At 42.4% G+C, this 24,034-nt stretch overlaps 1 protein-coding gene across 4 annotated transcripts in view; it reads left to right on the top strand.

The window, feature by feature from the left end:
* The window catches only part of Rnf175 (ring finger protein 175), a 45,380-nt gene extending 22,226 nt beyond the window's left edge, over positions 1-23,154 (top strand). For all 4 annotated transcript variants that reach the window (XM_047565709.1, XM_047565710.1, XM_047565711.1 and 1 more), the window contains 6 exons: positions 1,698-1,852; positions 6,110-6,217; positions 9,716-9,836; positions 15,580-15,713; positions 19,340-19,441; positions 21,000-23,154. In XM_047565709.1, the coding sequence (XP_047421665.1) occupies positions 1,698-1,852; positions 6,110-6,217; positions 9,716-9,836; positions 15,580-15,713; positions 19,340-19,441; positions 21,000-21,120 (741 nt within the window). In that variant the 3' untranslated portion in view covers positions 21,121-23,154. The remainder of the gene's footprint in view (positions 1-1,697; positions 1,853-6,109; positions 6,218-9,715; positions 9,837-15,579; positions 15,714-19,339; positions 19,442-20,999) is intronic.
* The last annotated feature ends 880 nt before the right edge of the window (positions 23,155-24,034 follow it).

The raw sequence follows: 24,034 nt of genomic DNA, 5'->3' as shown, positions 1-24,034 counted from the left end.
ATTATCTGACTAATTCAGAAAAGAGTAAAAGAATATTTCTTTTCCCATGAAAATATTTCCTGAAATTCAAAATCAAAACAAAAATTAGGTTTTAGGATTCTCCCCCTTGAACTCTCCACATATTCATATCAGATTTGTTCAAATGCGTATGTTTAATAACAATCTTAGTGTTCTCTGAAAGACTAAAGCTATTCGAAGATTCATGATCTTCAGTTTTCAGGGATGGGGCAACAAAATGAGAACAAAGAACCTGGGAAACATCTGGTCTAACAATGAAAGCAGACGGCCGTGATGTTGTCTTTTCAGCTCACATCTTGAAGACCTGTCCAGTAGTTTCTGTTGTTGACCTTACAAGTCAAGGTCAAGCCCTTATTTAAAGAAGCCAAAAATATACACACAGACTTTACTCCTAAGCCTTCTCCTTTCACCACAAAGGTTAAGATGTTTTAGGAAACAAATGGTATCAGTCTTTTTTATACTCAGGATGATGTTCAAAGGCGAAGCACCCTTCCCACATCGCAGGCAGGTGTGTCCTTTACCAGTCCTGGGCCTCTTCACTGCCAAACCAGGATCCAGACTCAGAACCCTCCACAGAGCACTGCAGGGTACCACTAAAAATTAATTAACTAATACACTTGGAGACAAAACCTCTTTGCAGTTCCCTTTATATTCCTTCTGAGCAAAAAAAAAAAAAAACTGGTAGTTAGTCTGAATGTGGTAACAACATGAAAGACCAGAGGTTACTGCTATTGTCCAAACCTGCCTCCCTCGCCTAAGAGAGGCGCCCGGCTGGTCTTAGCCTTCTCTGAAAAGGATTATTGCTATGGCACCTTATCAAGTCAGTGACCCACACAGCCCATCAGCTTCCTAAGCATGAGATGGGGGCCAGGTTAAAGGACCCTCTGGAGGCTCCTTGAACTCAGGTCAATGATAGTCCACAAATGCCAGAAAGGGGTTATTCAGAGAAGGAAAAGAGCATAATCCACAGGTTGGGCTGCCTGGAAAAGGTACCAGCAACTAAAGAAGAGAGAGAGAAGGAAACTGGTGAGATGCAGATCCAGTGGTCAAAAGCAAGGTGGCTAGCCTGCAGAGCACCCCGGGACGGCAGCCAGAACGGGTCCTGGAGCTGCTGTCACTGACCGCCACTTCCTCCTTTGACACCTCTGTGCACTTTCACATGGGCACATGAGAGCTCTGTGTAATACAGCGTGCTTCTCAGTGTTTCCTGCCCAGGATCTCCTTTGATCAGCACAGGCATCAGTATCCCTAATTTTATATCTCTAATGAGACCTGTATGTCCAAAATCATATCACTGTTGAGGCCCCAAATGGCTTTTGCCTGAAATAGATGAAGGGAGGTGACAGAAGATGGGTATTCTGAATGGGCTCCCATTTGAATGTCAGATGATTGCACCAATTCACTCCATGGCTTGGCATGTCCAGGAGCAGCTCATGGTTGAATGGTGAACCCGTTGCATGGCGCAGCCTTATTGTAAAGGCAGTTCCCCCACAGAGCAGATTCTGAGTGTCACGGAGATGCTGGGGTTAAGGTTAACTCGGTGGCAGAGCTGGTGCTTAGCATGCAAGAGGCCCGGGTTCCATCCTCAGTACCAAAAGACAACTGTAGAAAAGCAATAATGGAGATGTCATTCAGATCCTCAGTCACTGAAGGAGACTTTCTATTTGTTTCTCTGACAGCTGGTGACCTTGTTGCAGATGTGGGTCGTCCCTTTGTATTTCACAATAAAGCTTTACTGGTGGCGGTTTCTATCCATGTGGGGAATGTTCTCAGTTGTCACCAGTTATATCCTCTTCAGAGCGACCCGAAAACCCCTGTCAGGGAGAACACCACGGTATGTATTCCATTCATTCCTTCCCCAGAACCCCCTTTATTTTAAAAATTAAAAGGTATATTGGACTTCCTTTTCCCTAGGAAGGGTTGGGGTCATTACACTTTCTCTGAACTTTTACTTTTGGTATCAAAACTATTTGGAAATTAGCTATACTACTGTTAATTCACATTCGTTATCTAATGGTGATACAGACATGTCTGTAAAATGTATAACTTCAGATATTAGCTCATGAAGGTCAGGAGAAAGAGAAGTGAAACTTTTAAAAATTTTTCTAGAGCACGTTTTGCATGTTTAGTTTTAGCTCAGCAACTAGAGAAGAGTTGAAAGTTTATGTTTCAACCTGAAAATATCTAATATATCATAAGTAAGAGGCAAACATTACTCTTATAAGGATTTTTTTTCTTTTTTTTTTTTTGGTACCAGGAATTGAACCCAGGGGCACTAACCCCTGAGCCGCATCCCCAGCCCTTTTTATATTTTATTTAGAGACAGAGTCTCACTGAGTTGCTTAGGGCCTTGCTAAGTTGCTGAGGCTAACCTTGAACTCACAATTCTCCTGCCTCAGCCTCCTAAGCCACTGGGATTACAGGTGTGTACCACTGTGCCCATCTCATAAAGATCATTTGATTGCCATGGTTAACTTCTTCAGAGTGATAGAATTGTTTTATCATGCACAGATCTTAAGAGCTTATAATGTACCTACAGGTTTGTTCTTGCTATGCTTGTTCTGTGGGCAAGATACAAATCACCAAGATGAAACTACAAGGAGATAATGAAAAAGTCTATAAAACTGCAACAAGATGATGTCCAATTCTGACTTTCTGTGGAGAATAAATCATAAGCTTCTGTGAAATACTTTCATGATTACTTAGCCATTTAGATATGTTTTATTATCCTCTAAAATAGCAGAAGAGATAAACATTAAACCTTCCCTTCTAGTTTGGAGAACTAGAACAGTGAGATAAATCATAGAAGTAAATATGAGGATAAAAGTTGAAATTCAAATGCATCAATTCAGGTTGATGACTATTTTAATTCCCCTTTGGGAAGAGCTTTGTGGCAGTGTTAGGTCTTCTAACACTGGCCAGGTCGGGGTCTTGCAGCCATTGTACCATCTCATCACCCATCAGTAAAATGGAGACAGAAACCTTTCTCCTTCTTACAATATGCTGTAAGTTAATTAAGATTTGTGAAAGTGCTCTGAGCTTTGGATGTATCCAGATGTACCCATCTATATATGTTCATGGAACAGAATGTGATCCATATTGTATTTGAATGAGAAGACCCGTGTTCCCGCTGTACAATGGGTCACCCTAGCTAAACGCAGCGTTTCCGGGCACATCGGCTCACCCAGTGCAGAGGAGCAACTTCATTACAAGAAACACCACATGCCGCTGCATCATTCTTCATGGCTGACATTTCACATGGCCAAGGTTCCACACCGTCTGCACACGGCACATCCACCTCAGCTTCTTCCTGCCTGCCCAGCTCTGCCCGCCAGAGTAACATCTGAGAGCCAAGAGCTGTCATTAGATCCAGCTGCCATTGGAAGAGACAAAAATGGGAGAGGCTCACAAGGGCCTGTTCCAGAAAAGCAGCAAGACGAAGGAGACCCTCTCTGTGAGTGGTAGTAGGCCCCAGCGTCACATCTTAGGGCTCAGATCTCAGCTGCCTTCCCCTTGGAAGCAGAGGATTTCCTTCCAGGTTAGGAAAGCAGGCAAAGCAAATCAACATTCGTGCAAAAGGCAAACCCAAGAAGTGTGGTCTGCAGCACCAACAGAGTTTGAAACTCAGCTGTTCCTCCTCTAGAGCACACCAAGCCCCTGCTGAGGAACAGAGTACCAGAGAAGGGGAAGTGTATTTCCTCTCTACTTAGTTGGGTTGTAGTTGGGTTGTTTGGCAAGCAAGGAAGTTTAGGCTCAAAAAAACAGGCCACACAAGCCACAAAGAACTGAGGTTGGCCACATCGGTTGTAACCCGAGGTTAAGCTCTCGTTTGGATGCTGCTTGGCCTCTAATAACACAATTGCTTAACAGCTTCAGAGGTGTACATTTGAGTAGAGAGGAAGTTCTGGACTCTACTATTTTTGGAAACTTGTATTCCAATAAGCATGAAGCCTGGGAGGTAGAAAATTTAACACGTCCATAACAATGATGAAGCACATTGAGCATTAATGTCCTAGGCCTTTTTATTGTTGTTGTTATTAGAGACAGAACCCAGGGCGCTTAACTACTGAGCCACATCTCCAATCCTTTCTAATTTTGCTTTTGAGTCAGGGTCTCAGTAAGTGATTAGGGCCTCACCTAGTTGCTAAGGCTAGCCTAGAACTTGCAATCCTCCTGCCTCAGCCTCCCAAGCCACTGGGATTACAAGCATTCACCATGTCTTTTTGTCTTTTTTTTTATTTTAACATTTTTAAAAATTTAGGTTCTAATTAGTTTTACATGACAGAAGAATGCATTTTAACACATGATGTATAAATGGAGTATAATTTCTCATTCTTCTGGTTTACATGATGTAGAATCACATCAGTTGTGTAATCATATCTGCACATAGGGTATTAATGTTCAATTCATTCTACTATCTTTCCTACCCCTAGACCCCCTTCCCTCCCTTCATTCCCCTCTGCCTAATCCAAAGTACCTCTATTCTCCCCTAGCCGCCCCCCACCTAGCCTATTGTGAATTAGTATATCTGCATATCAGAGAAAACATTTGGCCTTTGGTTTTTTGGGATTGGTTTATTTCACTTAGCATGATTTTCTCCAGCTCCCTCCATTTACTGGCAAATGCCATAATTTCATTCTTCTTTAAGGCTGAGTAATATTCCATTGTGTATCTATACTATGATTTCTTTATCTGTTCATATGAGATCTTTTAAACACGAATTCATCATCTCACATAATCTTCACTCGGATGTCAAGAGCTGGCAGTATGTCAACCTTACTTTACAAATAAGGCAGTCATAGGAATAAGCCGTATGTTGACCAAACTCCACAAGTGGTGAGGGGCAAGCCCAGGGTCAACCAAAGATGACTCAACCGCAAAGCTACTGCTCCCAGCAGCTGGGGGTGGCTTCATTAAATCAACAAACTACTCTGCACAGACAGACCTTGCAGTTCAAAAAGCTGTTAGTTCTGGAACCTCTTGCATTTGGGCACAACTTTGAGAGAGGCCCCTCAAGGCAGGAAGAGGGCGTGCCCAGTACATGTGGGTGCAAGGAACACAGCCTGGTGCCAGCTGGCTGTGGGGACCAGGCAGGAGGACCCCTCAGACCTTGCCCACTTCCCCATCATCACCCCTTTTAGGAAACCCCCACCTTGATCCAGCTGCACTGAGCAGCGATCCAAACTGCACAACACAAGCAAATCAAAAGAACCTGTGGCTCAAGTGTCCCCGTGGCCTCCAGACCCCAAAAGCCCTCCCTGCCTGCCCCACCTCACAGCACCTGAAGCCCACCCAGTGCAGCCAAGTGCCTGACTCTGCAGAGTCCACCATGGCCTGCCACTCCCGCAGGACAGGAGAGCGCCCAGGGAGGAAGTGCCAGCACACAAGGCCCTCAGGTGTCAGTGACTTGAAAAGGAGAAAGCACTTCACTGCAGAAGTGATGGAGGTGACAACTCAGGCTGGCCGCAAGCCCCATTAAGCCTTAAGGGTACAGAAAGGCCCGTCTCACTGGAACATGATAAGACAAAGCATCTTTTAAAACGACAATGAAAGCTTGCAACAGTGACACCATAGAGCAGCCTTCGGTACCTGGGCCCCAACGGGGAGCCAGCCGAGAAGGGAAGGGCTCGGGGCCAGAGGATGGGGCTGCTGGAGGGGAGCTCTCCTCTCTGGACTTCTCCCAGGATAATTTGCCTGCCTCAAAGCACTCCTGCCAAAACCACTCTAAGCTGAGCCTTTAGCCACACGAGAGGATGGGGAGGGGAAGCCAGGGTACCAGGCTCAGGATCATTTCCTGAAGTTCATTTTTTACACAAGGGACATAAGAAACTAAAATGTTTACACAAAGAAACACATGAGCCTGATAGTAGCATTTATCTACTTGCTGCTATTAGATTAAAACTGCAGATTATTCTAGAACTCAATACACACACACACACAGGTAGATTTACATGTATATACTTCTATACTTAGGTTCTGTATAGTATGTACTACATCAAATTCTAGAAACTAAAAATGGATTTTTAACAATGTTTGAAAAAGATAAAATAATACGTCACGTTCCATATTTCTCCCTATTTTTCATTCACAGATTGGTCTACAAATGGTTTCTTCTAATCTATAAACTCAGCTATGCGTTCGGCGTTGTGGGTTACTTGGCTATCATGTTTACAATGTGTGGATTCAACTTATTTTTCAAGTAAGTGTGTCCACTTTAAAGCACAGCTGTCTCCAACACTCACTTGAAACAGTCACCTGACTGTGTCCTCTCATCTGGAAGCATCTGGCCCTCTCATGCTCCATGCACAGAATTTTTATAGTAGATATCCACACATCATCTAATTATCAGGAGAATTCCTAAAACAGCAAGAAAAGGAGCACTCTACAAAACAAAACAAAAAAATTAAACTAGGTCCTTTAAAGAGAATCTATATACCTGATCTACATATTTAAAACTTTACTATAGGAAGTGGGTCTCCAGTGGTGGTAGAGTAATCCTGACTGAACTACAAGTTTCCCTTCTGAAATTCTGGAGTCCAGACCTCCTCCACACATCTTCTTCCTTAAAACTTCCCTGGCCAATATGGTAGTCATGTGACCACCAAGCATTTTAAAGATGAAATAAAATGCTCCATTAAGTGTGAAACCCACACTGGATTTGAAAAACAGTATGAAAAAAATTTATATTGAATACATGTTGGAATGATAGTACTTTAAATGCAGGTGGGACAAATTTCACCTATTTCTTTTTACTCTTTTAATGTGGACACCCAAAGATTTAAAATTGCAGTCATGTATCTATCACTTAATAATGGGAATACGTTTTGAGAAAAGTGTTGTGAGGCAATTTCGTTATTGTACAGCCCTCACGTGGCGTATTTACACAAACAAGACAGCTACCATGTCACCAGGTGATAGATTCTTATGGAACCACCAGGAGCCATGAGGTTCATAATTGAAATACCATTATGCAGTGCATGTGTGTAGCTATATTTCCACTGGGCAACACTGGTCTCCAATGGAGATATGCCAGAATTTTGTTGTTGGTATCATGAAATCTCTTTTGTTGGTGACAGTTGAAAAAAGAAAGAAGTGAGTACTTAGAAAGAAAAAGAAGTAAAGGAATAACAGAAGAGAAAAGCTTTCGAGAAATAATGGAAACTGGGATAATGGCGTCTGTGACTCAGATCTGTGCTTCGTTAGGAAGGGGCTTGCCGAGTTCCGGGTTGTGCTGTGATGCTCTCACACGCAGAGCTGAGGCCATGGGCCCAGCCTGTGCTCTGAAGCAGAGACCTGCACAGCACACAGCTCTGAAAGAAGCTCAAATGAAATTCCCCAGAATGCCTCGCACACAGAAGTTATTCTGATCTGAGAGCATAACAGAAATTAAAGCAGAAATCAGCAAACTTCAACTTATAAAATCAAAAAAGGAAAACAGCCCTGCATTGCCATCGGAAAAGCCCATTTTTTAAGATGGTTTTACAAGTGTTTTATGGAACCTCCTGAAAGGGGCTTCCTAGCTTTTGTAGAAGAAAAGGACTGCAAGTAATTGTCCAGATCTATTACGATAGTTTAAGATAGTTCAGAAAGACACTTTTTAAAAGCATATATCTATAATGCTTTATTTTTGTGAATGTAAAAATATTCCTAAAGATTTTCATTAAATCACTTGGGACTAAGGTTGTCCCAAGACCATCGCTTCAGAAGATTTTTAAGATCCTTATCCGTGGACTCTCCTACAATAAGGCATAGCAAGAATTGAACTCTTCAGATTGGGAGGGAGCTATTTTTTCACTGCTAATGGTTGTTCTGGTATTAAGATTCTTTTCTATGAGCCACAGGTCTGTTACTATACTTTTTATCAACGACCTTTTAAATCCAAACTGCCCTGCAGGTGGAGGGAAGATGGTTCTTATCCCTCCACTGCCCTAATCCACAAATGCACCCAGGCAAATCCTGAAAGGATAAACCATCGCCTGTATTGGAAATCCTGGTTCACATCACACACACACACACACACACACACACACACACACAAATCTGCATCTCCTAATCTACAAAGCTCTCTGTCTTTACCATCTTCTCCTTAAATTAACAGAGTACAAAAGCAATCAAAAAGAGATTCCAGACACAGACCACCCAACCCTGCTCCATGCCCCACTGTCTCCTGAGTCAGTCAGTCCCAGCAGGTCACCCAGGCACTGGAGATTGTCTTACAAAGTTAATGGAGTAAATGTGCAAGGATTAAGATTCATCAATTAAATTAATAAAGGCTAATTATTCACTTGTTGAAAGATCTCTTTCCCTTAAAAAGGAGGGTCATCATCCCAAAGAATCCTAGTGTATTTAAAATACAATTCAACTTGCAGGAAATTTTGTTGTTGTTCATGCATAGCAACAATGGCATAATAGTAAAGGGTCTCAAAATCTGAGCTTAATTCCTAGCTTTGTTATGGGCCAACTGTCATGTGAAGCAAATAATGTTTCTCTCTAAGTCGGCATGTTTTCACATGAGAATAATATTTAAAACATTTGTATATGAAGTATGTGAAGGCACTCTAGAATCTAAGGGCTATACTCTTCCTGTACGATAGTAACCTGCAGGATCTTGAAAAACACTACTGTCCAGACCCCACCCAGACCAGTTAAGCTGGAGTCCTCGTGATGGGCCACTCATGCACCAGTATATTTTTAGATTTCCCCAGGCGATTCTAATCTGGGTTTCATGGTGCAAAGCATCTCTCTAATGGTTTTTAACATTAGCTGTCTGTTTGCATCACCTGATGTACAGGAGCTTTAAAAATCCTTGCTGACAGGTCCCATCCCCAGAGATTCTGATGTAATTGAGCTGTGTGTGGCCTAGACATGGAGACTTTTATACATTCAACCAACCTTGAGACTCCTGGTTAGAATGGGCTTATCTGACATCGAAAACCTAAGAAACACTGAAGAACTCTGGTAGGATCCCTTGACCTGTGGTTTCACCTTCTTTGGTTTCAGTTACCTACAGTCTACTGTAATCCTAAATATTAAATGGAAAATTCCTGAAATAAATAATTTTAAATTGCACACTGTCCTAAGTAGCCTGATGAAATCTTGTACCATCCCACTCAGGATGTAAATCACCCCTTTGTGTAGTGTATCCATGCTATATATGCTACCCTCACATTAGTCACTTAGTAATCAACTCAGTTACCCCATCTTCTGTCATGATATCACCATGCTTGTGTTCAAGTAATCCTTCTTTTATTTAATAATGACCTCAAAGCACAAAATTTTATTATAATAGATTGTTGCACTTATTCTATTATCGGTTATCATTGTTAACTTCTTACTGTGCCTGATTGATAAATTAAACTTTCTCTTAAGTATGTGTGTGGAAAAAAAATAGTGCATATAAAGTTCAGCACTAGTCCAGATTTCATGCATCTACTGGTGATCTCAGAACATATCACCTGAGAATAAAGGGGACTATTCAAGGATTCTTTTGTCCGTTGGCACTGAGTGGTACAGTCGGAAAGGAATTTAGAGAATTTAAAAATCTTTCATTTAAAAAAAGAAAAACAAAATAAATAAACAAAAAAGTATATATCCACAGGGCTCATTTTACACACTATGGCAGGAGATGTTTTCCAAGCTCCAGCCCTGCTCTGTTCCCCCAAGGCCACTTCATTATTTCCTTTTACTGTTTCCATAGAATCAAAGCTAGAGATTCCATGGATTTTGGCATTGTATCCTTGTTCTATGGCCTCTACTATGGAGTAATGGGGAGAGACTTTGCCGAGATCTGCTCGGATTACATGGCTTCTACTATCGGGGTAAGTATGGCTTTTGTTGTTTAAAACCACTTATGACACAAGGAGAAATAATCTCATCTTACATATCTGCCAAATTTCCTTTGGTTCTGTTTTGATTATTCTAATCTCATTGTTCCCTGGATACTCCTTGCATCAAAAAATTCTTTTTTAAATTAATTGGAAAGTACATTTTATATACAGAATGGTGGGGGAATAAGGCATCTTCTGAAATATGCTGACTATTTGAGTCGTCATATCTAGCATCCTATAGTTGGCAACATTTAAAGGATTAATAAAAGATCAACCTGCCAGGTGCAGTGGTGCACACCTGCAACTCCTGCAACTCAGGAGGCTGAGGCAGGAGGATTGCAAATTTGAGACCAGTCTTAGCAACTTAGTGAGGCCCTAAGGACTTAGTGAAACATTGTCTCAAAATAAAGTAAAGAAGGTCTAGGGATGTGATTCAGTGGTTAAGCAACCCTGTGTTCAAGTCCTGTGCAAAAGAAAAAAAGATCAATCATAAAAAAAATAAACCCTGTATCTCTGCCTGGAAAAAATATGCTGCCTAATGCAAATAAAAATCTTATTTGAGAGACTGGAATATAGCTAAGTAGGAGAGCACTTGCCTAACAAGCATAAGGTCCTGGATTTGATCCCCATCATTGAAAATCAAATCACACTTGATACTACATAAAACACTTCACACTCAACAATAACATAGGGTAATACTTATCATAAAGATTGGTTGTTATAACACAGCATCTGAAGAAATAGAAGATAGAAAAATGTGCTAAATGTGTTCTGACTGTATATTGTATGTTGGTGACTAGAATTTGTTTTAAATCTCAAATACTTGTGGGTTTTTTCCCAAACTCTCTGAAAATTGAAATTTGGAATGGATATACTTTCTGATTAGATGGATTCCAGGTTCAAATCTTAGGAACATTCATCTGTGCCTGGCACATGCACATGTGCTTCCAAACAAAGGGCTTCAGGTTTCAGGTATTCCACAACGTGTCCTCTACATGTCTCTGGGTACACAGCCAGATGCAAAATGGAAAAATTTGTTGGGGGCTATGCCATGGGGGCTGTGCCAAGATGGCGCCTGGTAGCCAGCCAGAAGTTGTTTTGATCACATTGGCGGTAAGGAGGTTAATACGAGCACACCCAGGTGATTTATCATTGGCCGTATTCAATTAAGTTCACGCACACAACGCATGCACAGGTGTTCCCGAGTGCTCCTGCTCGTGCCTGCTCATTTTAACCTTTGCCGTGATAGGGCAGCTGGCTCCTCGCCTGATCTCAACTGGTGTGGCCCCGCCCTCCGCCTCCTGGAGGTAATATAAGCAGGCAGTAGGTAGAAGATAAAAAGAAGCAGCTAGCAGAAAGAAGGAGCAGCAAGCAGAAAGCAGCAGCAGTAAGCAGCAAGCAGGAGGCAGCAGGCAGAAGGCAGATGGCAGGTCGCTGGGCAGAGAACTGAGAACACACCTCTAGGTTGCAGATCACAGATCACAGTACGCAGGAGGCATCACTAAGAAGCACCTCAGATAGACAGCACCTTTAGCACGCACCTCTAGTATACACCTTTAGTTCACAGGATGCAGGACGCACCTCTAAGAAGCAGCAGCAGAACTCTAAGAAGAAAGAGATCTCTGATAAGCATAGAAGCCTGTCTTTCTCTAAAACTTCCTCTATAAGCAAAGCCTATCTTCCTCTCAAAGCATCTCTTCCTCTAAAATCAAGTAAGCCTCTTTTCCTCTATAAGCTAGAGAATAAGCAAGCAAGCAAGGAAGCAGCACAGGAATAGAAGTAGTTTATTTCCAGTCCACCTCCAATAAATACCCGCACAATTGTTGCTGCAGGTGGTAACAAATATCCACAGGATTGTTGCTGCGGGCAGCGACAAAATTAGTGTACATAGCAAGAGAGGAGTGGACTTCTTGACTGTCCTCTTCCCATTTGTGGGGCAGAACCTAAATGGACATGACTTCGACTTCATCTTCACCCGTTTGTCCTTCTGCTCCACCAAAGGCTCAATCAGACCCTCCTCTGGAGTCTGCGTCCCGACTGCTGTGGTGTAGTTCATGACCTTCGGAATTCCTCTGCAGGGTGTCCTCTGTGGGTCGACTGCATTTCTTACCAGGTCCAAGGTGAGCACCGGAGGAGCTTTTCCACTCTCATTTCCAGCAAAAGCAAGAAGTCACTCCCCCATGACAATTCCCAAAGCCTCTTGTGCTTGTTCAGGAGAGGACGAGAAGGATCGCATGTGCTCTGTTTTCCAGGACTTCGCCTGGTGAGGCAGCCAAGTGTTTAAGCACCAACTTTCTGCAGACTTCTCACCTGATCTCACACCTCTGGTCCTCAACATCTTGTCATCCTCTGTCATCTTCATTCCACTTGCCAGATCTGTAAAAGTCACTGCCCCAAGCTATTGGCACAGCCACCAATGACTTGGACCAATGGTGTGTGTGTGTGTGTGTGCAGGCACGTGCACGCGCGCTGGGACTGAGGGAAGAAAGAAGCAAAGGGGGAGCAAGGGCTCTTCCCATACCAGTGCCTGAGCCCACAACAGATCAATTAAGTCAGAATCTCTGGGAGTGAAGCCAGTGCATCTGCTTTGTTTTAAAAGACTCCTTAGGAAAAGGAATGAACTATTAAGCCATCCAAAAACAGGGATGAATCTTAAATGCATATTGCTGAGGGAGAGGAACCTGTCCAAAAAGGCTCCATGCTGTATGATTCCGTTTATATGACATTTTGGAAAAGGCACAACTACAGAACTGCTAAACACATCAGGGGTTGCCAGGGCCTTAGTGAAGGAGCAAGGTTTAATAGGTGAAGCACAGAGAATTTTTTTATATTAGTGGAAAACTTCTGTTTGATACTAGAATGGTGGATACATGACACTGCATTTTTCAAAACCCATAAAACTATGTCACAGAAAAGATGAACCTTTATGCATGCAAAATTTAAAAATTATATCAGAGGTCAGAGAAACCCAGGGTAGAGTGTGACAAAAGAATCTACATGCATTACAAATAAGTGAAATTACCTCACTGAAAAGGGGGGCAGAATGTGATATCCCAAGTAACTGTAATGCATGGAGATTATAAGACTAAAAGCAAAAGAAATTGTGAATAAGCACTGTACTCTAATTGATAAAGTCATTGCCCATTGCCCTAAGGCTATGGATTAACAATTTTGTTACTACTATTCATGTATTCTGAAAGTGAACCAGTAAGTGGATGGCTAATAATGGAAGCTAGGTTTCTCACCATCTTAATGAGAGACTCCAGCCAAGCGAAGAGAAGAGGCTAGAATGATCTGTATAGTAATGAGTTAGAATGAATTAGAGATGTTAGTGTGAATTCCTGTTTAGCTTAAAGAGGACGCAGATGGATACATATAGAAGCATTTATAGGTATGTGTACATACACAGCTGGTACACATAGATATATTTCCTTGTTCTGTCAGCTAAGAGGTTCCAGAAGCAATGACACTCCAGTAACACACCTAGTACCCAGGTGTTGGTTTCTAGTACCATTCTACAATAAAAGGAACCAGGGCTCCTTGGGGAAATGACTTCATTATAGATCTGAACAAGGAATATGCAAGAGCCTGGAGCATCCTGTAGTACTAGAAAGTAAGACCAAGACCAAAACTCCCCACAAGGACGGGGATGTCAAAGAGCCACAGGAGCAAACTAGAAGCGTTCCTTGTAGCCAAAGCTGGAAGTTGAACCACAAAATAGTAACAGTGCTGGGTTATAACACTGTCAGTCAACTGTTCATCACTGTGACAAAAGTACCTAATAAAACACCTTAAAGGAGGAAAAGTTTATTCTAACGCAGGGTTTCAGAAGTTTCAGTCCATAGTTAGCTGGCTCCATTGCTTTGGGCCTGAAGTTAGGCAGAATACCATGTTAGAAAGGTGCGTAGAAGAAAGCTGCTCAGCCCATGGTAACAGAGAGAGGGGGAAAGAGGCAACGGACAAGATACAATCCCCAAAGACACACCTCCAGTGAATTGCTTTCTCCAGCTCTGCCCATCCTGCCCACAGTTTCCAACACCACCCAACAGTGCATTCAAATTACCAAGTCATTGTTATGGTTTAGATGTCAATCATCCCCCAAAGCTCAAATGCAAGAATTTTCAGAGATTAAATGATTAGATTAAGAGAACTGTACCCTAATCAGTGGATCAATTCACTGATGGATTAACTAAAGGCAGGTAGGGTGTGACTGGTGGAAGCAAGTCACTGGGGATGTGACTTTGGGGTTCAATTTTGTCCCTGGTGAGCAGAGGTCTCCCTTTGCTTCCTAGTTTCTATGTCCTAAGCCACTTTCTTCTATTGCTCTTCCATCATGATTTGCCACACCTCAGTCCCAAAGCTATGAAGTTACCTGGTCATGGACTGAACCTCTGAAGCCAAGAGTCTCAAAGAAACTTTTCCTCATTGAAATTGTTCTCATCAGGTTAAAAAAAAAAAAAAAAAAACTGACTAAAACATCCATCAAATGGATTAATGCACTGATGAGGCTAAAACCCTCATGATCCCATTATTTCCTGAAAGCCCTACCTCTAAACATTGCTGCATTGGAACTAAGACTTCAACACATGAGCCTTGGGAGACATTACAGATCCCAAGTCCCACAGAGCCAAGTATAAAATAAATAGCCATGTGACCATATTCATATAAATAAGTGACCAAATAAATAAATAAATAAATGGAGAATAGATAAATCCAGGAGGAATAATTCCACATAACTGATGCTCCTCATGGAGGTTGTGATGGTTGAACTTTATGTGTCCATTCACCTGGGCTGTGGTGCTCAGTTGTTTGTTAAACACTGGTCCAGATGTTGCTATGAAGGGAAGCTATGGATATAATTAACTTCTGTCATCAGCTGACTTAAGCAAAGGAGATTACCCTTGATAATATGGGTGAACTTCATCCAATCAATTAAAGGCCTAAAAAGCAAAACCTGAGGCTTCCTGGAGAAGAAGGAACCTGCCTCAAGACAGCAGCACCAACTCTGACCAGGGTCTCCAGCCTGCTAGCCTTCCCTGCAGGTTTCTAACACGCCAGGTCCCACAAACGTCTGGGTCAAGTCCTTAAAATAAATCAGAAATAATACTAGAGGAAATGGGGTGTGTGGCACATGGGTGGTCTGTGCTGTTTTCTTTAAATCAACTTTATAAAATGAATATTTTATTTCTTTAAATAAGTACTTCCTACGAACTCTAATGTTCTGCCAATGCTGAGAACCACCTCCCATCCACAGTACTAGGAGACACAGTATTCCAAGTTAGAGTTGTGAGTAGTCTGTGTGTCCCAATCAGAATGTGGGAATCAGGGAGAGAAAAAAAAAATGCCAGGATTTTTCTCCAGATCCCTGCAAGGGAATCTCCAGGAGAATAAAGAGAAGGGCCAGTTGAAGGATAAACTGAAAACTTCCCTTAGGATTCTGCACTGCCACTCTGGATGAAAGCAATCCATTTCAAGGCATCCCGAAATGCCAGTGTTCACAGGGTGGTTAGAGGTGATGATCACTTGGGGCCCACTTGGGATTCAGGGCTCCACCTGGCAGCGTTCACTCCTCTGCAGCATGGTTCCCTCAGGGAAAGATGTCAAGTTCTCAACAACTTAGAAGCTGTGAAGACGCCACGCACCAAGGGCTGCCTGTCCCAGCACCTGGCGTGGCTGCCCTGCAGCCGGTGGCCGCTGCTCTCCTGTCCAGCGGTGCTCTGTTTTCCCCCACCAGTTCTACAGCGTCAGCGGGATGCCCACGAGGAGCTTGGCTGACGACATCTGCGCCGTCTGTGGGCAGAGGATCATCGTGGAGCTTGATGAAGAGGGGCTCATTGAGAACACCTACCAGCTGTCGTGTAATCACGTGTATCCTTCCCTAGGGACCTGTGGCCTTCTCCTCCCCGGGCCTCTGTCTTCCCTCCCTCTCCTCCTCCTGTCCCCATCTCCTCTGTCTTTTCTGTCTTGCTTAGTTTCCACCTCCAAATCCCAGACCTTTGTCCTCCAGCCCAGTCTTTAGAGACTTTCTGAAAATCTCTGCTGATTAAGGAACTGCCAATTAAAAGAACTCCAGTAATTTCCTTTTTGGGGGGTGGGTGGCGGTACTGGGGATTGAACCCAAGGGTGCTTTACCACTGAGCTATATCCCTAGCCCTTTTATTTTTATTTTGACACAGGGTCTCGCTGAGTTGCTGAGGCTGGCCTTGAACTTGCAATTTCAGTCTCCTGGGTCACTTAGATTACAGATGTGCATCACCACACCTGGCCAGTAATTTTCTTTTTAAAGAGGACTCTTAATACCACACGGCCAGAAAGGCCGCAGCTCCTGAGCAGGGTGCTGCCTGTGGAAGCTGGTAGAAGCCCCAAGTGAGCCATAGCCAAGAAGGACCAGGGAAAGAAGGGGTTAAAAGGGTGAGAAAAGAGTAAAATGTTGGGGGTTGGAGGTATAGTTCAGGCATAGAGCACCATTAGTATGCATGAGGGCCTGGGTTCCATCCCCAGCACCAAAATCAAAACAAACCAAACAACAACAACAACAACAACAAAAAAAAAACACAAGCAAAGTGTCAGATGAAGGGAAGAACTCAAGACTATTCAAGGGGAGACCAGTGTTTAAATCTTTTTGTTTGTTCCATGGATTGAACCCAGGGTTGCTTAACCACTGAGCCACATCCCCATCGGTTTTTATTTATTTTTTTTTTATTATTTTTTTTTTCAGACAGGGTCTTACTAAGTTGCTTAGGGCCTCACTTAGTTGCTGAGGATGGCTTTGAACTCACGATCCTCCTGAGCTGCTGGGATTACAGGTGCGTGCCACTACACCCAGCCTGTTGTCTGAAACTTGGTGGATCAAGAAATCTAAAGTGTGCTTTGCCTAGAGAAAATCCCAGGAACCCTTGTAGAAACAGGAATCACAGGGGTGGCCAAGGGAGAAAACCAAGCCCTTTCCTGGGAAGAAGTCTTAAAAATAATAATGCCACAAGCAGCAGGACACCTTGGATTGCAAAAGGAAGGACCAAATGTGACATCTTGCTCTTTAATTGTTTGACTCTTGTGCCTATGGTTTCCTCCCCCATCAGAGAGCTACTGAGTGAGGAATCTTGATGTGGGAGGTATCAGGCAAGCCGGACCTGGAAACCAGCATTCTCTGGGAACTCCAGGCACCCCTGAGAAGGGCCTCAGTGCATTGAAAAATGCTGGCACTAAGACCCCCGAACGAAGCATGGGCCATCCAAGCATGTGACTATGGATATCTAAGTTGTGTTTGGGTTGGCCAACAGTCCATATTTTAATTTGTTCCTAAATAAAAAAAATCATTTATCTTTATTTTATAATACAGTATCAATTTTATAACATTATCTCTGTATACCCAGTCAGATCAAAGTTCTGGCATCGTGAGACGGTTACACCAGCTGTCCTTTAGCACTGACACCCGCCTAATTCAGTCACTAATACCTAATGCCTTCGATGTGCAGGGCCTGTGATTCAATTCTGTTTAATCTGGATGGTTTCCACTTATTCAATCCTGAGAATAGAATCAGAAACTGGTCCAAATGCATCTCAAATGTAATAGGAGCCTTTTCTCCAACATGTAAGCCTTAAAATTTTAAGGGAAGAAACACAAAGATATCCCATATGGAATTCTATAGTGGTTTTTCAGTATGCTACCTTTCCCAAAAAACTATCATTCTAAGTCAAAATTTTCCAAGTCTGGCCTTAGTTTTAAATATGATTTACTTTGCAAATGTTGGAACAGAGCCCCTTCTTCCATTTGCAAGTGGAAATATTTTCTCTTTCCACCTTTAAAAGTCCTTAGAGAGTATGGTACATGTGTGTATATGTAATCTAAAATGTAGTCGCCTTTAAATGTGCTTGCAGGGAGTATTTTTAATGGCCCATTTTAGCATGAGTCATATTAGTGAGGAGTGGGCAACCGTGAGTCATATTAACAAGCAGGGGTTATCTAAGTATTGCTCTGTGCCAGTTCTGCCATGAGCAGGTTTTTCAGGATGGAGATTTTTAAGATGAAATAGCATGTTAAGAGAAGTGGATATTTTGGTACTGACTCTATGACCCCTGACCTTCAAACCCATCTGAAAGATGAGACCTTTACTCCGTCCCTTTTAAATGAAGAGCTATATGGATTTTGGTTTAAAATCTTTGTTGTAATATAAGCATTTTTTTAATCCAAGCATATTGCAAAGATGACCCCAACTCCAAGAACATAAAGTAGTGGAAACTCTGAGTTGCACAGACATCTAGTATTGAGGAATTGTGTACATGACCCTCAAGGGGTTATTCCTCTGTGGTCCTCCCCTTGTTAGGGAGGGACCTTCTACATCATTGCTATTAACATGGGAGTGTAGCAGCCTGGTCAGAAGACCATGTAATCTTGGCTCAGAAAATCACACTGGAAACAGTGATTTTAGCAGTAAATAAATCAGTAGGATGGATCTCACTGTAGTTCATCATTTTGCTCAAATCTGCAATACTGGGGAACCTTGAAATGCTTTTTTTCCAAAAATAATTGATTTTGAATGATCCATTCAGATATTCATTCAGACAATATTTCTTGGGGACCTTAAGGTGCTGGAGATACAGAGATGAGTGAGTCATAGTCCCACAGGTAAGGTGTGGCCTAAGAGAGACATGTATGTACACAGAAAGTCATGATCCATTGGAATCAGTCCCTGCACTGTGCAAAAACACAGGGTTCACTCTCAGCTTTAAGAGCAAAGAGTCCGACTTTCTAGAAAGGGTGACGTATGCAGATGAATTTGTAAATGGCTAGAGTTTGAGAAGTTCAGATAATTGAGTTTATATTCAATTAAAAATAATTAGCTCCTTATCAGTAATTTAAAAAAATTTGAGAAAAACTTAAAAGTCAATAAAAATATATGTAAGTTTAGAAATGGGTGTGGCTCAGTGGTAGAGCATATGCCTAGCACGTGTGAGGCCCTGGGTTCAATCCCTGGCACCAAAACAGGGGGAAAAAGAAAAGATATATCTATAAGTTTATGTCCACAAATAATTTAAACTTGCCAAAGTGTCTAAGACAAGGCTGGGTGCACAGAAAACCACAAGTAATGCACAAAAAGTAGAATCGGGAGACGCTGTGGTGATCCCATGAGAAACGGAAAATAAAGAAGGTAGTGAAATACAATAGGTTCACATGAGACACCTCTGTAAAAAAGCATCCTCACATCCTTTATCTGACTCTTACCAGAATCAAGTGAGGCAGGAACAAGCAAGGCAAGCACCTGAGTAGATTCCTCAGGGTCAGAAAGCTAAGGCGGCTCCCACACCAGGCTCTTTGTCCTTGGGGTCGCCTTGTCCTAGAGAAGGCCCTGCAGAAGCACTGTGCACGATCCAGCCGTGACTGACAGCCGTTCTCGTCCTCCACCGCTGGCCTCTAAAGGTGGATCATTTCCACATCTCCCTGAGCCAGATGTTGCCATTGAATATCCAGAAGCTTCCCTAACAACAGGCTTCAGCTTTCATGAATTCTGCATCCGAGGTTGGTGTATTGTTGGTAAGAAGCAGACCTGCCCTTACTGCAAAGAGAAGGTCGACTTGAAGAGGATGATCAGTAACCCGTATCCTTTTAAAAAGCGTTATGCACGTATCTTAAATGTCTAGGGATGTGCTCTTCAATCTAACGTTCATTATCTTTGTAGTTACAGCAGAAAACTTTTCGTTGTCTCTAGCAACCTATTTCAAAACCTTTAAAATCTCTTTTCTTGTCTGTGCCTACATGATTAATATTCTGGTGAGGGAATATTCCCCAGTATCCTACTCTTTGTGTTTCATCTTTTCCACATTAAGGGATTTAGTGGAAATCTGATGAGACAATGTAAAAGATAAGTAAATTCTACGGAAGAATAATCCAGACAGATGGACGAATAGATGGACTGATATTTAAATGGTTGGGCTGAATAGGTGGGCACCTTTATCAATAGGAAAACTGGGAAATTTAAAAGCACCAAATGTGAATTAGACTATAGAGGAATATTTTTAGGGTGTACCAAACTTGATTACCACCAGAAAAGAGTAGGTTTCTCCCCACCCTGGATGTTAGCTTTTTAGATTCCTTAGCATGCCTAATCTCTTAGGCTAGATCCTGGTGATAATGACATTGACAGGAAACAGACTCAGCTCATGGCAAGTCCCCCCTTATGCAGAAGGGCACTGAGGACCTCTGCCACATACTCTCTTTCCACAAGACACACTTGCTAACTGTCGCCTAACCCTTTCAAGCTAAGGAAGCAGCCTCCTTGCTCCTGCCTCCTCAGCAGCCCTGAATGTGTGGTCTCAGGGTGGCTGCCGACAGCAGTGCACCATCCCTGGCACGGCAAAGGTGGAGACTGCCACATTGGGCATGAGAACAGGAGGCAGCATCCGGGCCTTTGGAGCTCAGGCCATGCTGTGCAACAGAGACCAGCTCAGCAGCCACCTGATCCACTCACGGGCCCGGCCTGCAGCTGAAAATCAGTGCCACTGCAGCCAACTCAGGGCTGAGGGCACAAGACCCTGTCCCCTCCTTCCTTTCCATCCACTGTCCCTGATGTAGATGAGGAGATAGAGTCCAGAACAGCTTCCAGTTCATAACTTGTAAGACTGCAATACGCAAACCTTGGTTATAAAGTTATTGATAATAGCTGGGCGCAGTGGTGCACGCCTGTAATCCCAGCAGCTCCAGAGGCTGAGGCAGGAGGATCGCGAGTTCAAAGCCAGCCTTGCAAAAGCAAGGCCCTAAGCAACTCAGTGAAACGTTGTCTCTAAAGTAATACAAAATAGGGCTGGGGATGTGGCTCAGTGGTGGAGTGCTCCGGAGTTCAATCCCCAGTACCAAAAATAAATTAATTAATTAAATAAAGAGACACAGCCTCACTATTTTGCCCAAGTTGGCCCCAAACCCCTGGGCTCAAGCAATCCTCCTGCCGCAGACTTCTTAGCAGCTGGGTCTGCACACAACACCATGACAGCACAGGAAGAACTTTTAATTGAGCACATAGAATTAACAAGAAAGGAAACAAACATTCATTATGCTTATTATATTATGTTTGCTTATTATATTATTATATTATATATTATATTTATGACTATTTCTGTTACTTGGTTGTATATAGAACAGCCTCCTTAACAGAGTCTCAGCTGGGAACGCACGCATTTTTTGTATGGACAAATCCTGGATTGGCTTCGATATTTGGTGGCCTGGCAACCTGTGGTCATAGGAGTAGTTCAAGGCATTAACTATTCACTAGGACTGGAATAGTGCAGCGGACTTACCCCAGCAGCAGTGTACTGCTTGGCTGAAATATTTTAAAATCCTTGATACTGCATTTAATATTGATACTCCTTTTTAATTTTAGAGATGACCCCAAAAGTTCAGAAAACTAAATAAAATTTGGCATCACCCTTAAAGCAATTTATCTCTGTGCAGAGAATTAAAGAGAAGCTTAATGGTGGAACAAATGAAGTGTGCTTTCACATCTTCCCTATTATAATTGTTTTCTAGAAACCCATGCATGCGACACATTGGTTACACCCTGCCTGTGGTTGATATCAGTCTCACCTGTAAAGTGTTTCAGATGTTTGCAAAGTACTTGTCACATAGAGCATGGAGTTAGAATCAGTGCCATCTCATCAGTTCAGTGTCTTCAAATAAGCTAGTTATCTGTGGCTTAGGGATTCTGTCTTCTCTGCTGTGTGCTTGTCCCATGTGGCAGCTCTGCACCCACAGAGCACTTACAGAAGGCACGACTCCCAAAGCTGGCGTACCTGCTGCCACGCTTCCCCAGTGGGCCACAGCTGCCCTGGGATCCTCGGGGCTGCCAAATGCCCTGAACCACCCAAGCGTTGCTCTACAGGGGAAAGAGTCACTCGGCTTCAGTGTTACTCTCTGCGTGCTCGCCCACACACACGTGTGCACATACACAAGGACACTGGTGTTAGCTTATGTGTTCCTGTGACCAAAATATCTGACACAAACAACCTGGCATAACTAAGGTCTATTGTGACTTGCAGTCTCAGAGGTTTCAGTCCATGGTTGGCTGGCTCCATTGCTTTGGACCCGACATGAGGCAGAATACATGGTAGAAGGGCACGGCCTGGTACTCATCTTACGGAAATTAGGAATCAGAGAGAAAGAGAGGAAGGAGCCAGAGACAAGATATAGTCCTGATTGGGACACCCCCCAGTGACATACTTCCCCTAACCATGCCCCGCCTACCTCCTCTGGCTAGTTCATTCAAATTATTAATCCACCCAATGGATAATCCACTGATGAAGTTAGAGGCTTCATGATCCAGTCATTTCCTGAAAGCACCACTTGTGCACATTACTGCATGGGGACCACGTCTTCCACACATGAGCTTTTGGGGGACACACCAAATCCAAACCCTAGCAGACAGAGGCCATCATTCTGTTTCTGTACCCTACTGTTATTTTTTTTTCATACCGGAAATCACAGCATACTTTTATTACTTTCTTCTACTCCATGAAGGCAGAGAATTTTATATGTCTTATTCCCTATCAATTTGACAGGAGAGAACAAAATTAATTGAACATGGAACAACAGTCGGAAAGAATTAGCCCAAGAATGACAGGCTGAACTCCCAAAATTGTTAACATTACTGTTATTTGTTAAACAGTCAACATTGCATATAGAACACTAGACACCTACTTCGCAACACTTGAGAACACCTACTCATGCATCACTTGCATGAAGGAGGAAGGAACACATCAACTGTTATTTTCCTCATCCAAATATTGGTAGTGTTCTTAGTGTTATTCAAAGTTCTATATTGATGTGTATGCAGAATTATACTATTCTACAATTATGTATGAATATTCCCATAAAAATTTTAATCCCTCCCCCAAATTTCAACGCCATAGAACCGATTAAATTATTGCCTGCTCATAGAATGGAGTACTACTCAGCTATTAAAAATGATAGGCTCCTCTCAAAAAACTAGAAACAAAACTTCCATATGATCCAGCAATCCCACTGGATTATATACCAATACTGGGTATATAGCCAAAGGGAAGAAAATCAGTATGTTGAAGATACTGCACTCCCATGTTTACTGAAGCACTATGCATAATGGACAAAATGTGGAATCAACCAAGGTGTCCATCAATGGATAAATGGATAAAGAAAAAGTGAGACATATACACAATGGAATACTATTTAGCCACAAAAATCAAATTCTGTCCTTTGCAGCAAAATGAACAGAATTGAAGAATATCATGTTAAAAGCAAAGTAAGTCAGGAAGAAAAAGATAAATACCATATGTTCTCACTTATATAGAGAAGCTAAAAAGTTGATCTCCTAAAACTGGGGGTATAGCTTGATGGAAGAGTGCTTGTCTGGCATGTGCAAGGCCCTGGGGTCAATCCCTAGCACCACAAAAAAAAAAAAAAAAAAAAAAAAAGTTGATCTCATACAAGCAGAGAGATTAGTGTCTGGAAGGATGTGGAGGAGAGAGGAATGGAGAGAGGATGGTTAAGCAGGTACAGGGGTATCTGTATGACTCGTGTTCTGTAGCACAGTAGGATAACTATGGTTAACAGCACTTATTTGTGTATATTTAAAAACAGTAAGGAAGATTTAAATTCCTCTAATGCCAAGAAATAATAAATATTTGAGGTGATGGATATTCCAATTATATGCTAATCTGATCATTGCACATTATATACACATATTGAAATATCATGCTGGACCCAATACATATGTACAATTAAGTGTCAATTATAATATGATGGCACATGCCTATAATCCCAGTGACTTGGGAGGGTGAATCAGGAGGATTACAAGTTCAAGGCTAGCCTCATAAACTTATCGAGGCCCTTAGCAAATCAGTGAGACCTGTCTCTAAATAAAATACGAAAAAGGGCTGGGGATGTGGCTCAGTGGTTAAGCACCCCTGGATTCAATTCCTGGTACCCCCCAAAAAAAATTATCATCAAGAATTAAGATAACTAAGATAACTCACATGAAGATGTCTACCTGTTGGGAATTTCCTTCTTCAAAGCCCAGTGCTTCATTATTACAAGGACATCACCGTTCAGGTTACTAGATTTAATTACAATTCATTTCTTACTCAGCACATATTTAAATAATTCAATGCTTCAATATTTATACTATGCATATTCAAGGGTTAAGGAGATAAACCAAGTTTTTTGA

This window comes from Sciurus carolinensis, chromosome 10, assembly GCF_902686445.1.
Source record: "Sciurus carolinensis chromosome 10, mSciCar1.2, whole genome shotgun sequence".
Taxonomy (NCBI): Eukaryota; Metazoa; Chordata; class Mammalia; order Rodentia; family Sciuridae; genus Sciurus; species Sciurus carolinensis.
Note: the sequence above shows the minus strand (reverse complement) of the source record. Positions and strands in the feature narration are given on the sequence as shown.